Here is a 15,889-nt window from a genome sequence, read left to right on the forward strand (position 1 = left end):
CCCTCCCCTGCCATGCAGAAGAATGTCTTTCTCTAGACCAGGCTGCTCAAAGCCCAAAAGAAAACAAAGACTTAAAAGTCTTAAGACCTCACCCTCAAATCTGCTCCTGGAATTCTTCCAAAGACATTTTAACTTCGACTGCTGGTAAAGGAAGGCCTGTGGGTTTGGGTTTATTGAGGTAAGCACCTTCATCAGGCTAGAAAATGAACCCAGTTTAAAGGTGTTAAAAGACTCTTCTCTGGGGACAGCAACTTTCCCTTCAAGAAAAGGTCTAGCAGTAAGAAAATGAAACATTCTCTTTTTATGTGGTATAAAAGATGTCAGAATGTCTTATCCATAAAGTAACCATGGTGTTGAATGCATGGCTGCTTATGGCCTTTATATTTACATTCTTTTAAAACAACAACATTGCAAACTTTATGATAAAATGTGATATAGTTATCATCTCCCTGGTAATTGCTGATTATCCACTTGTTCTCTTTATGTGCAGTCTGCAGCTATGAGTGAAAAGGAGATTGCCCATAACAATTCTGCTTGTGCAGGAGAAGAGAACCCTTGCTTTCATAGAGCTTTAGAAGTTAAATCAATCCACCTCCTCTAGAAACAGCACTGTAACATTTTTGCTTTTCCTGGGAAGGTTTATACTTCTGCTTTGAAATAGGAGAAAGATCACTTCTATCTAATTGATGGAAGGATACTCACTATTACCTGAAGCAAAAAAGTATAGTGTAAATATACAGATTTCTCTCTTGGGTCTCTGCATATGCATACACACTTGAAAACTCCAATGTGAATGCAAAACTCATTTTAGCACTTCAGATTGGGAACTTCACACAACAGAGAACAAATCCAGTTAGAACTTTAAAGAGACAGTATTAATTCTCCTTTAAAGACAGCAAGTACTCAGCCTGGATTAAAAAGAATTTTGTTTTATTTGAACAAAGGCAAACAATCTTTATTATAAAACACGTATCTTTCACCTGCAGTAGAAGAATCTCAAAATCATTTTTATAATCTGATAACAGGTATCAACACAACTAGTCAATGTTCAAAAGTAAAATGGATATTCAGTTACTCATAGGTTAACGATGTTTAAATTTTTTAAACACATAAAATGGGTATTTTCTAAAAATCACTCTGCATTATGATTGCGAGACTGTTTTCAGAGGAAAACTCAACTACCACAAGTTTTCCAGAGCAGAAAAATCACAACTAGCCCTGAACAAGAACAGTTACACTAGAAATCCAAAAATTCTGCCAAATACTTCTGTCAGTTTTATGTACAAGTTAAAAAAAAATTTCTAATTCCGGCATTACCGCCGCCAAGTAGAGGTAATATGAAGACAAGTAACTCTTGTTTATGCTCTTTGATGCTGTTTTTCTTTGGTTTAAAATGTACATGAAACATCTCATTTGCTACTTCATATTGCTATCTGTGTGTACTGCAGTATGCTTAATGTTAGGCACTTAATGAAGCTCCAATATGTTTGACCCCCCATGCAGCACATGGGTACATGTACTCCCTACCTACTACTCAGAGAAGGAAATCTGATGCTCTTCCAGAGAAAGTTTTGTGTTTATTCAAAAGGCATACACCTCAACTTTACATGTTCAATTTCATGGAACTTATAAATTAAGGGACCTCTTACTGTTTCAATAATATTCCAAGCAATACTCCTTGGTGTACATTGCAATTCAAAGGGCTTATACAAACCCCCTATACCATTTAACCCCCTGAGGAAAGGTTTAAACGGTGTTCCATGGAATCTCATCCACTGGGAAGGAAAACACTGAGGCATCCTGGACTGAAAGGGTCTTGAAAAACACTTTAAAGCTTTGAAAAGTCTTTCCTCATCAGAATGCACAAATGCAAAATAATCTATCCTATATCCAAAACAATCCAAACTGTAACAACAATAGCTGGAATTTTAAATTTGAGAAACACTGTCATTAAATGCACATTATGAAAACAATTTGCAAGTCTGCAAAGGCAATTGTCATCTATATTTCACATATATATATTAATATAACAATACTGTTATATTGTTATATTAAAGTTGCTTTTAAGGTAGGAAGAACTGTATGTATGTAACTTTCTGACACCAAAACTGTCCATAAAAAGCCTGGACTCTTTGAAATGTTTTAATTTTTAGTGTCTTTCCTCAAAGGGTGTGTACATTTAATCTGACCAGGAATGAAAAATATGCTGCATTAAGATGAAATAAAGTACAAACAATTTTTAGTCCAAATGTTAACTGAGGTCTGTGATTAAAGTCTAAGGAAAATTTCGTCAGCTATCACGTTATAGAAGAATCCACACACAGTCATAACTGGATTGTAACATCTAACCAGGCACTTTTTAAACAACTTGTTAGTTTAAAATCAAGGATAAAAATGGGGTTTGTATACCATCTGATGTTTCAAAAAGGCACAAATCACAAGTATGCCGCTCTACTTTGTCATGTACAAAAAAAATTTTCACTCAGCTTAAAAAAAAAAAATCCAAAAACTTGTATGGGTTATAATCTCTACAAATTTTAGGATGACAACAAGAAGTGTCTTTGCTAAAATGAAAGGTCCAGGCTTTGTCTGAATTCTCAACACAGCAAACTAACTGTCTGATTGCAAACTTGCAATTCATTGCTAAAGCAAAAGCCATAAAATAAACTGCAGTGCACAACTTCAATGTGATTCTAAGAACTTATTAATGCTGATATGAGAGGTGATTTATTTGGCTTTGTGGTGTTTTGCATTTGTTTGTTTTGTAGTTTTTTTAGTAAAACCTTCCCCTTCTGACAGAATACTGTTAAACACAGAAAAAAAATTGCTACTCTCTACTATTGTCAATCTTTCAGACACAGTAAAAAACCTCAACATACAAGAGTTCTAGAGCAAGTCATCAATCTGAAAAATGTTATACATCAGTAATAAGGCATCCACTTTACAGCTATTTGAACAAAAAAGGAAGCATTTCCCAAAATACATATTTTGTATCTGTGTAAACAAAGCTCATATGTATTGCTTTCATTCATTTCAAAAATATACACCCACATGGACTGAAAATAATCTTGATGCTATGAATTTTAGATTACTGTAATTTATGCAGCTGTAATCTGAAGATACAAAATCCAAATATTTTTGAACTTAAAATTTTGAAACATGTTGAAAATTTTAATTATGCTTATGTGAAAAGAAAGCTAAAAATACACCCCAAATTTTATGCCATTTCATTGAACAAAGGAGAAAGCACTATGAAAATAAACATCCATCTGGTTTCCTAACAATAAATACAAAGACAGTTATTATAAGATACTGCAACACAGGAAATATCACTATATTGACCTTAGTGTTCAATCAGTAGTTTTTTAAATCTTTCCTCATTGACATCTGAATCTTCTACCTTGTCAGCTGTCCAACAACTTTTAAGAGGGTTTTGTTTTCTTGCTTCAATTGTTCATTTTCGTCTTCTACGTCATCTAGATCCTGTACAAGAAAAAAGAAAAATAAACACTTCTCAGGATGGAAATACAAATTCTCAATCAGCAGCAGCAGAAATTTAGTATCTTAGCTCTGAAATGAGGAAGCTGGGACCAGGAAGAATTAGTGTCACAGTAGGTACCCTTAGAACTGTTAAACCAGCCTGTTTCAAAGTGTTACTATAATAACAAAACATTAATATTATATTCCTCAGCACCTTAAATAGAAACGTGTTCAAATCAAAGCTGTAGCAGGAATGAATGCATAAAGAAACCAAAATAGAATGGGGGTGATTATTTTTCTGACATATACAGAGAGTGTATTAATCAGCTCCTGTTCCTGCTTCCCCGATTGCTTGTCTGCAACTATGGCTCCCATGTACACACATCACTGATTATTACTGCAAGAAATCCTGTTTGTGTATTAAGTATCAAAATTTTCAGAAAAAGACATGCCAGTTCACTTTTATCCTGTGGAAAAAAAAAATAAAAATGGACTTTGTACCTTCTGCCTGAAGTACTACAGGAAGAACAGACAGAATGCACAGAGTAGTAATGGGTGCTCAAAATAGACTGCTTTCAGTGTTTGCAAATGTGTTTGACACACACAAATGTTCGTGTCTTTTCCACTCATTACCATTTTTGTCCAGTTTCCATTTCCCTTCTTCACTCCTAACAAGTTTTTTCAAGCCCTTAAAGTGAAAACCATTAATAATGACTGCTTAATACAAACATTACTTCAATAAATGTAATTTCGTGTACAAAAATCTCATGCAAGAAACAGAATGTGAACTAGAAAAGAATGAAGAAACAGAAGAGTGATGTCAAGGACAGGATTTTAAGGAGAAAATGAAAGGTGGGCAAAGGAAAATGAACTAGAATTCTCACTGGAGATCCTATGTGTTTTTTCATTCAAGTCTGCCAAACTGTCCTCTTGCCTTAAGTAGTAAAGAGAAGATTTTTCTCTCTCTTGTGTTATGCAGTGTTTGACATACGAAGCCCAGGTTCTTATTTCTTTCTCAGTGAGGTCATTCCAGAAGTGCACAATAGAGATCATCTGTTCAATTGGTAGGATGATTTTTAAAAGCCTCTTCAGTTTGCCAAGCTAAAATCCACACCTCAATACCTTGCAATCCCTTTATTGTTTTCTAGAGTGGAATCAAGAAATCACTAGCAGAAATTTCTCTCTGCCTCACAGAAGTAAAGCTGCATCACAGTATGAATCAATTCCAGGAAAAGCATTTGACCACTCCAACATAACAGATACAAGTGACTTAAATACCTAAACAGGGTAAGGTTTGGTGGATAGATGCTATAAATACAATTTAGTATAAACAAATACACTTTATATTCTCTTTTGTGCAATTTAGATTAATAATCAGATAGATGGAAGGGATGATGGATTTCATTTAGGACATCATACTTCAAGTATAGCCAAAAAAAACCATTGCTTCTGGAATATCAAACCTCTCAAAAAGCTGTGGTCCTAAACCCCAAGATTTCAGTCATTTAGGTTCTTTTAATTTGTTCTTTCCAACCTTTGAGTGAGGAAGTCAGATGTGACCAACAGTATTAAATAGCTTTGCCATCCACTATGCAGAAGGAATGAACCCCTGTCTCAGCTGTAATAAGGCCAATAAGCTTAGATGTGACAGATTCTTTGCAGAATGAAAGAGCTGCATGAAGAGCAATGCCTCAGTTAAAATAGAAATCTCTCTAAAAACAACACCATCTCATTTATCCTACAGATCAACTTTCAACTTTCCCATATAAAAGCCAAAATACATGTTTCAGAATAACCTCATCTCTTTTAATTTTCTAGGTTAGTTAGCAAACTTCTGAATGCTGTCCTCCTTTGCTACTAATGAAGAGCTGCAAAATGTAGGTCTGACACTCTTCATGCCTCCCTTCACTGATGGATTCACCAGAGCCCTATCTGCACTGGACTAGAAGAGAGGCATCTCTAATGTATCTCTAAGACATCAGGACTCCACACCTCAGCCAGGAAGTGCAGGATGAGGTCAATAATTTACCCTGTGAAAGAATTCCTGTTTGCCCTTAAAACTGGTGCAGCTTTTTTTTAATCAGCTTTAAAACTCCTCATCCTGTCCCATTTCCAAGCATGTCTCACTCTTCTTCCCCTCTTCCCCTGCTTTCACACCTTGCCTGGTGATGTTACCTCATGTCTCCTGCCCTCTGTCTTATTCTGCCTTTACTTGGGATCAACAATAAAGAGTGTGTCTGTCAAAATATAAAGAGCTTTTGGTTTTATAACCTTGCTTTATAAACACTTATAACAACAAGGAATTGACCAGACTTAAGGAAGTTAATAATGACAAATACAAGTCATCTTAAAAAGAAAATACAACTTGCTGATATACCTCTTGATAAGCTACACAAATACAAAAAAATCCCCCAATTAATTATTTTCTGACCTTGCCCAATGGATGTCACCTGAAGAATACAACAGAGAATGTAGACACTTATTTCCTATTTATAGAGCCATGTAAGAAAGTATTTGCTTACCCTGTTTAATAAATCAATTTCTTCTTTCAGCTTTCCAATTAGTTCCTCTTTGTCCTGTGCCATCTTCATTAATCTTGCATTTTCCTGCCTTTCTTTTGCAAGTTCCTATAACCAGAATACAGAATGAAGTTGAAAATGTAAATTCTTGTTTCAAGAGACAGTTTTAAGTTAACATCATTGAAAACAAAGAAAGAAGAACACATACACACACACATTTATCTATAATTCCTTTCCTACAGTAAGTCAAACCATCTTCAAGTCTTTTTACATTTTAAGGAGCTAAAGAATCATCCAAGAATATTTTACAACAGCAAATCTGTTTGGTATCTCATTCAAGTGATAATGTTTTAATTTATATTTAATTTAAGCTTGAACACAGAATTGAACAGGGGCCCAAAACAGAAGAAATGTAAATGTAAAGGATCAGCTCCCAAATTATTGTTGGTTGGCTTTTCTGTTGTTGGTTTTTTAATAATGCCATTAACAAGAAATGAAGACTCACTTTTAAATCTGTGGGCCTGAATAAGAAAGAATGAAAATGTTCATTAGGAAAGAAGGTGCTTAAATCTTCTATTTTTTTTACTGGCAATTAAAGTATTTCAGAAAGAAGATGATTTAGAAGGGAGGATTATGATGTACTTTACTCAAATGAAGATTCCTCAAGTCTTAAAATCAAAACCAGCAATTTCTACAAAATACATGTCATTTTCCCCCTTTTCAAAAAAGGCCTATTCAAATTGTGTAACTTACTAACTTTCACCCATAGGATTCAAGAATATTTGTGAAGTTACCCACAAAAAATCCACTTCAGAGGAAGACAGAGAATCCAGTAATAGATTACACAGATGAAATTCTTTAGCAAAAAACTGGCTTAGGCAAAAAGCTCAGTTTTAACATTATTACATTCTCCCAAAACTGTTTTTATTAAATCAGTAGGAAACAATGCAAACCATTTTAAATATGTGTTTTGAATGTTTACAACTCTAACAAACAACTAGATAGCAATTAAATTTTACAATATTTTGGAAAACTAAAAAAACCAAACCAACAAGTAGATCAGAAACCAGCTTGTAACCTTGTGAACAGCCAGTGAGCTCCTTCTTCCCCCAAGGTATTTGCTGTGTTGGTGTGTCACAAGGTACATAGGAGAAGCACACAGAGCACTGCTGGCTCTCTAAGTGTATTATCTTTGCCTTAACTATTTCTCACTTATATACCAACTGAAAACTAAACATCTGTGATTTGAAAGTTCACATTCTTCCCAGTCAGTCTGACTCTTTATATGTTTTTGTAGACAGAACTATCTGTACTTCAAGCATTTTGCATAATTTCTGTGTATTTTACCTGCAAATTTCCCCACGGAGTTTCAAAAGTACTTTATTTCAGATGCATGCCATAGAAAGGTTAGTTGTGCTTACCCTTTCAAGTTCCTCAATCCTCTTTTCCAAAGAGTTACTTGGTAGAGAGCTGCCAGAAGAATTTGCATCTCTGCTGTACCTGCCGTAAGCTGTCCTCTCTGGTCGGGAGTATCTGTTTGGAGCATCATCTTCTGGTGCATTAGCTGTACTGTGAGGGGCAGAGCAAAGCAGACACCTTTAACCAAATGGAGATGAGAGCAGACACAGAAGAGCTTTCCAAAGCAGTCAGTAGGTCAGTCTAATAAACTGCAGAGAACATATTCCACAGTTCTTGTGTGGCTGAGAACTCACTAAATTCACTATATCAGGGGTTCAAATACTTGGATAATGCAGCTTTCATCACATGTGTAATACACTATAAACACATACTTATCCTATTTTCCAAGTTTCATTAACTATTAAAAACCAAGCTAAATTTTTTTTTAAATTTATTTCAAGAACTAAAGTGCCACTACAGAGTTGAAACCAAGAATCTTTTTAACTAGATGAAAATATAAGAGATGAAAAAACAAGTACAGGTCCAAAACATAAGAAGAATATTGACTAACATTTCGAAACTGTGGATTTGGCCTGTAAGGGAATGGAAAGTAAACTGAAGTGAGAAAGTGATGTGACCCAACAAACCAATTTTATGCCATCTCCAGATATTTTACTTCAGGACTTTGGTACAGAGGAGTTTGTCAGAGCTCCGTTGGCTGATGCTCCCTCCTTAAGTGGTCCCTTGGGACCACTTGGTCTAGATTACATGTCTATTTATTAAAAATCAGGCCTGGAATCAACAGATAAGCACTGCAAGTGCACATAAGCTAGTTTTTTTAAAAAGCATGCAGGTCCTCCATTACTACTGGCATGTAAAAAACCAGTACTAATTTAAAAACATGTATGACAAGTCAAGCATTTTCAGTCACAAAACTAACAGTATCCTCCCATTTTCTTCCTAAACAATAATGTTACTCACCTTCAATGAAGATTCTAATGAATAACTAAAAACAACAGAACAGAGTGCCCTGAGAGCAGGCAAAAAGACTTTCCCTCTCCAATTCACCAAAATTACACTTAGACTTAAAATATACAAACAAACTGCCAAGACAAAACCAAAAATCCGAGATACTCAAAGGCCACCTGGAGATGGTCCTCAATAATCAGCTCTGCGTGGCCCTGCTTGAGCAGGGGACTGGACAAGATTTCCCCCAGAGGTCCCTTCCAATGTCAGCCAGCCTGTGATTCTGCAAAATCACACAGCTGAAGTATGTATACACTGGTGTTCTAGACCACTTAGGAAAAGAATGAAAAGCACTTTGAGCATCCCTACATTTCCTTTAAAACACAGAAGAGTATATGATTTATGTGTTCATTTAACAATTTTGCATTTCATAACTCTAGAAAACCCCTGCTGACAAAAGGCAGATTTGGATGGATACGTTGCAAATCAAAAGCAGGAGTATCTGGCAAAGGGATGTCTTTTCGTGGATATAAATATTCTTTTGCTCCAGTATGTGTGAAGTTTCCAAGACACACTGACACAATTGTAAGGAATTTTGTAGCTTAATGTTATTACCATATTTAGCACTGTTTATTCTTCATCCAGAAGGATTTTTTATAAAACATTTCTAGGACCGGATATGCATGTTGCAACACAAGACAAATATTTAAACTTAACTCTATAAATTCTAGATTATTGAGTTTCCTAAAAGACATGTAGTTTCGTGCTGTTAAACTCTCAAGGAGAGACCACACAAAAAAAGGTATCAACTTTTCACCATTTAAAAATGAATACTTTTGCCACCATTCTGGAGTATTTAAACTCAGCTCCAGTGAGTGATATTGGCAGAAGCTCCTACACAAAGATGAGAAGAAAGAATACCAGGATAGGAAGAGTTTCATTAATAAAGAAAATGCTTCAATTTTTAGGGGTTTTTTTCCTGACACTCACACTTGAATTTCCTCATCTATTCCACTGGGCAGCAGACCCTACTGAACACATTCCTTATCATTGTAGGAAAGTACAAAGAACATATCACGGAGGCTTCTAAGAAATGGGATTTAAAAAAACATTCAAGAAGGCATCAGTCCAAAACCTAACACAAGGAATATAACAGATAAAAAGTTCATTATTTTGGGTGTTACAACCAATGGCTAGTACACAGCAATGGCAAAAAAAGTACTACCCATGACACAAAAGAAACATCTTTCACAAAGAATGGAACTTAAGTCTTCAGATGCAATGTTACTTCATGAGTGTTAAATGAGAAAGAATCACAGAATCAGAATATGCTGAGTTGGAAGGGACCCATCAGGATCATTTAAGTCCAGCTGTTGGCCCTGGACACTCCAAGAGTCACATGTGCCTGAGAGCATTGTTCACTTCTTGAACTCAAGACAGGTTGCTGTGGTGCTGTGACCACTGCCCTGAGAAACCAATTCCAGTGCCCAACTACTCCCTGGCTGGAAAACTTCTTGATACCCAACTTAGACCTCTCCTGACTCAGCTTTAAGCCCCTCCCTTGAGTCCTGTCATGGATCACACGGGTCAAGAGATCTGTACCTGACCCTCCTGTCTCCCTCACAAGGAAGTTGTTACTGCAATGAGGCCCCCCCTCAGTCTCCCTTCCTCCAGGCTGAACACACCAAGTGACCTCAGCCATTCCTCAAAGGCCTCCTGCTCCAGTCCCTTCACCATCCTTGTTGCTCTCTTCTGGATGTTCTCAGAGAGCTTAATGTCTGTTTTATATCATGGCACCCAAACCTGCCCCCAGCACTCGAGGTGAGGCCGCCCCAGTGCAGAGCAGAGCAGGACAATCCCTCCCTTGCCTGGCTGGTGATGCTGTGCTGATGCCCCCCAGGATCCTTTCCACTGGAATGATGACTAGAAAAACAGTATCACTGAACTTGGAGTCTCTTCACTAAGGGGAAACATCTATGAATCATCCCCAACAAAGATACTGTCTATGGAAGTATACCTGTAGATTATACTTATATATAAAAATACACAAATATAAATATATTTTACAAGGTGTTTTTCTGGTGTATACTTTAAACAAAAACAATATAGCAAAATCAGTTTGACTCTTCTTACAGAGAAAAAGAAATTTTGGTTTGATGTTCCTAGTTATTTTCTTTACAATAAAATCAGTTATTCATACAGGGACAGGTTTAAAAGCAAGGTGAAATATCTCTTGCTCCTTCCAATGCTTCTTTGATCTTCTCAATGTCTTTCTAAAGCACTGTCCAAATTGCTATTTCACCCAGTGAAAATCACCCTGTCCAAGCAGCATTTCAACTATGACATGTTTATTTTTATGCCAGAATCTTATACCTGTACGTGATTTGGAAAGTCCTGGTTATTTTTGTCACTAGAACCCAGTCAGTTGCTAACAGCTTCTCTGGAAGAAGCAAAGGACAATTATTTCTAAACAGGGCACCTTGGCTTTCTGTTACTTCAAACCACTTAAACCAAATTTGGGACTCTCAGAGCTGAGCTAAGGAAAAGCAGTCTTACCTTGTCTACAGCTGCATTCCCTAGGCTCCTCCACTTTTCCTGCCTCTGACCTTCAGGTGAATGGGAAACTACTCAAACCATGATGCAGCAATCAAGCAGCCAAGCAAAAGGAAGCCATCAGCTTGCAGCCACCATGGCTCCCTGAAGCAGCAGCTTGCCCAGCTGCATGAGCACTGGCCCAAGGGGGAGTGAGGAACTCCAGCCAGAACTTAGACCATCAAAACATTTTGCAGAAATAAACCCTACGTGTTTATGCCTTCTCATAACATCGGCAGTGTCTCAAGAAGGGCTACAAAAGTCAAGAAAAACTTCTTAAGAGACACCTGTCTAGAATAAAATGCTCATATCTGCAAAGCAGTGGTCCTAAGGTAAGAAGCTAGATGAGACAATGCTTCCAAAGCCAGCCCTCACTGTGAAACTCCTAAACACAGGCAAGTCTGGACAAAGCACTATGAAACAGTATTTTGCAGCTGCAGTTTTTTTTTAATTAGTGAGATCAAGATTAGTATGATGGAAAGTAAATTGTTATAGTTTAAGTTTTATAATTATCTAAAAACACTGAGCAAGGCAACTTCAGCAGTGTTCAAATTTCAGAGCCCCTCCAATGACTGCTCTGAAGCACCTTCTTTTTTTATGGTCTCTACTTCCCCATTTATTTTTCAACTCTTACATGAATGATAAACTCAAGTATGATGGAGTCTTTTACAATTACTGCTAAATAGTACCCTAGAGGTAGGGACTAGGGTTCCGTGTTAATGTGCTGTACTCTTCTAAAAGAGGGGGCAAAAATCCTCTCTGACATTTTGACTGGAAGTCATAAAACCATACCCTATGTATTCATTTCCACTAGTAAACAGACTTATAATGGGAATACACTTCTGTACCGTGAAGAGATTTTAATCTAGCTCATTTTGTAAACTAATCCAGTTGATCTGTCTGATTCAAGAACCATGCAAAAATCTTTTAATGCCAATCTGCAAGGTTTGCTTTACAATTTTTTTTAAGAATAAACTAAATTGGTTCAAAAACTAGTAGACAGTCTTTAAAGTAATCTGATAGAACAAACTTTCTGTGTTTATTAAAATATTTCTATGTCTGCATAAATATCTTGCATTACTGTTACTTGCAAACAAGCCTTTTAGTTTACAAAAGAAACATAATTCTTGTTTACATGTAGATTAGACTCAAATACTTCAATAAAGAAAATGCACTTTGTCCTTCTCACATTTGAGAACTCATTGGTAACATCAACTATGCTGATACCATCAGATCTTAATCAGAAAACCATTCTTACTAATGGCAATATGTTTGAGACTTAAAATATCTATTCACAAAGCAGTGCAAAAAATGGCAGACCCAGCTTCATAACAGTAGTTTGAAATGGCCAAGACGAGCCATATTACATTAAAAAACATTAAAGGAAAATGGAAGAATGGGAAGTTGATTTGGGCTATTACAACTTAAGTATACCTAGACATTTAAAACACATGAAGCTCACAGTTAGGACACCTGACTGACCACAGCTCCCAGACACTCTCCTGCAAGTCCTGTGGCCTTCATGTCAGTATGACCTTGCAGATTCTGGTCATGCTTTTAATAGACCTCACAGTACCACTCCAGACCACAACAAAACCAGCACTTTCTCTTGAAAATATTTCATGCACTTAATAATGCAACTACAAAGGAATCCCTCCACAAACTTCCGGGGGGATGCGAAAATTTCTGAAGTAAATTCAAATGAGAGGCTACAATTATAGACTAAGATCCTCATGACAAACTTTTATTTACTTTACAGCACAAAGAGACAGGCTCAGTTTGTCCAAGTCACTAAGCACACAGCAACACACAGAAGCCATCAGAGTTCATTTGTAAACATGCTTTCCAGTCAATGGACACTCAGTGAAATAGGTTTCCCAGCAATGTCATATAAATGTTTAGTCACGGATTGGTGCATCCACATAGGGGATGTAGCCAGTGTAATTCATAGGGTAAAATCTGTGCAATTCCTTAAGTCCTGGAACACACCAAGAAAACAATGATTCTGTAAGAACACATAACTGATCTTCTCTTCTTTTTAATCTCTTTTCTCTTGTCAGATACAGGAGGATGGGTATCTCAGTGTAGAGGCAGAATCACGGAATTGTTGAAGTTGTAGAAGAATCTCTAAGATCATAACATAAAATATAAAAACAGTGAAAAGGAAAGGTATTGCAAGTCCAGAATGATATCAGTAATCCAGGACTAGAAGCCAGAAAGGACAGATAATGGAGACAAAACAGAAAGAAAAAAACCCCCAACAAGTAAAAAATGACACACACAAAATCAGAAAAATTATAAAGACAAGACTAGGACCTCAATGATTAAATATGATTAAATATAAGGATGTAAGAGAAATGGGGAAGAGAAAGGAAAGAGTGCCTAACTGTGCTAGGAAATGGAAACCAGTGAAGTGAAGAAAAATGCTGAAATGAAAAAGATGCCATGTTTGATAAGGAATAACTGGGGAAGAGTGAGAAGGCAAAAGAGAAAAAGCAGTAGTAGAAATGGAAGAACAAAAGCAACCTGAATATTTCTGGCAAATAACTCCACCTTTCAATGGGAAAGAGAATCTATTACAGAATCCAACCTTTCAGGAAAATACAGTTTCCTTTTTGCTATCATATGTCTATGAAGTCTATCAACAATCTCTCTCCCACAAACTACTGGCCACTTACTGTTGCAAGTAAATTTCAAACAGGATCTCAAAGTGCTTGTCCCAATGTGAAACATGCTTCACTAAGGAAGTACACCCTAAGGGAGTACACCCAAGACTGTTAAAAGCAAATTAAGCTGAATGTATTTGAGCCTTGAAGCAGCCTATTATCTCAATTCAGCCTTTAGGCATTAGCATTCCAATTCTAGGTGCAATCACAGAAGGGCATTTTCCATTTCACAGATTCACAGAATATTTTGAGTTGGAAGGGACACACAAGGATCAGAGTCCAACTCTTAAGTGAATGACCCATTCAGGGATTGAAGCCACAGCCTTGGTGTTACTATCACCATGCTCTAACCAACTGACTTTCCAAGGGACTCCTACTGTATTTGGGACTTCAGTGAGATCTGAGTGATCTGAGTAACAATTACTGTAGAGGAGGCTGCTTTCTGCAAGACCTTCACCTACTGCAGATGTTAGAAGAAACAAACAAGCCCAGAACAATTCTGGTTCTGACTCCTCTAGCATTCAAACCAGAAAGCAAAACCACTGGGAGTCATACCTTAAGTACCCTCATGGGAAAAATTAGTTCAGGGAGGTAGAAATTTTCAAATACAGTAGAAAATTAATAGATACTATTAACTCCAACCACAGTGGGCATTGTATACCTCAAGCAGACTAAAACCCACTGAGTATTTGAGAGCACTGGGCACTCTGTTGACAGTGGCAAATAATCCTTCACTTTTAACTTGAATTTCAAGACTATGCAATAAGTAAGATAGATGGCAACATCCCTAAAATACTGAACAGCAGCTCACAGCCAGTCAGATTCCTCCTGCATGTGATGCCAGCCCTGGCATCCCTTTCCTTCCTGACAAAGGAAGTTGACAAAGACTCTACATCCCACATATAACTAAAGCTGACTGACAGAAGACTGGATAACCAAGTCTTATTTAGCATTTTCTACCTTTGGAATTTCCTACTTTTGCAATGCTCATCAGTGGAATTAGATTATTTTCAAATAAGTTACCAACACGGTTGTGCAAACTTCTATTTATTACCACCCCACGCACAAGCAAGTTTTTACAAGCGAGTATATACAGCATGCAAGCAGAGATAAGGTTTATGAAAAGCCACAAAAGTATGACACACACCACAAAGCATTTGCAGATACAAACAGCAATAAAATTCTGCACCGGGACTGAAGAGGAAGTAAAGCCTGAACTAAAATGTGCTTGATTAATAAGAAATGAATCATGAAATTACATAGTTATTAAGCTTGAGACAATAAGCCCACCCATTCTGCAATGACAAAGTGATTTAAAGAAAAACCCTATAAAAAGCATCACTCAACTGGGTTTACAAGAGCCTGGGAATATAAAAGACACCGTGCTAGGAGAGCTAAAGCATAACAGGATTGGCTATTCTTTTTTTACAGTGTGGGAGGTGATACTCTGGAACAGGTTGTCCAGAGAAGCTGTGGGTGTTCCCTCCCTCCAAGTGCTCAAGGCCAAGTTGGATATGGCTCTAAGCAATCTAGTTCACTGGAAAGTGTCCCTGCCTATGGCAGGGGGACTGGACTAGATGATCTTCAAGGTCTCTTCCAACCCAAACCATTCTATGATTCCACAGGTGAACAATTTTGAGGGGTAGAAAACACAGCAGTGAAGGCTAGATAATTGTAGATGCTCTTTTATATATATATATATTTATACACACACACACACAAACACACATATGAATCAACCACCTACATATTTTACCCAAGTAAAGGATACCTGAAAGGGAGTGCATTCATGTAGCAAATAAAAACATTCTTACACATGTGTCTTGCTTCAGTTGACGTATTTTAGACCCTGCATTACCAAAACATTTCCTAATAGCTGTGATAGTTGTGTCAGTACTAATTCCACATGGACAAAAATTTCACACACTGGTCAGATGCATCAAGAACTTCTGAACTATTTCTCTAATTAAAAAGCTGGAGTAATGACTAGGGTAATACTTGACTCAAAGACAAAAAAATAACAAACAGGACATGCTCTATATAAGTAACAAGTCTACAACTGAAGACAGTAGTATGACAAAACCATCTTTCACTATTACTGTGGAGTGCAACAAAATTATCTTCCTTTATTCAACTTCAGAATACAATGGTTCATAAATTAAACTGTGAAAATACTGGCTCCTAGGAAATGTGTAGATGAGTTTGCCATTTGACTGGGGCCCTAGTAAGATCCAGTAAAACACTACTGGAACTTATTTTAAAATAGTA

At 36.8% G+C, this 15,889-nt stretch overlaps 1 protein-coding gene across 1 annotated transcript in view; it reads right to left on the bottom strand.

Moving 5' to 3' along the window:
* Window positions 1-913: 913 nt before the first annotated feature.
* PAWR (pro-apoptotic WT1 regulator) overlaps window positions 914-15,889 on the bottom strand; it is a 70,237-nt gene continuing 55,261 nt past the window's right edge. Inside the window, exons 4-6 of the mRNA XM_030238602.2 lie at window positions 7,421-7,568; window positions 6,003-6,107; window positions 914-3,483 (exon numbers count right to left, since the gene is read on the bottom strand). Coding sequence (XP_030094462.1) covers window positions 3,397-3,483; window positions 6,003-6,107; window positions 7,421-7,568 — 340 coding nt within the window. The 3' untranslated portion in view covers window positions 914-3,396. The remainder of the gene's footprint in view (window positions 3,484-6,002; window positions 6,108-7,420; window positions 7,569-15,889) is intronic.

The sequence above is a fragment of the Serinus canaria genome, chromosome 1A (genome assembly GCF_022539315.1).
Source record: "Serinus canaria isolate serCan28SL12 chromosome 1A, serCan2020, whole genome shotgun sequence".
Lineage (NCBI taxonomy): Eukaryota > Metazoa > Chordata > Aves > Passeriformes > Fringillidae > Serinus > Serinus canaria.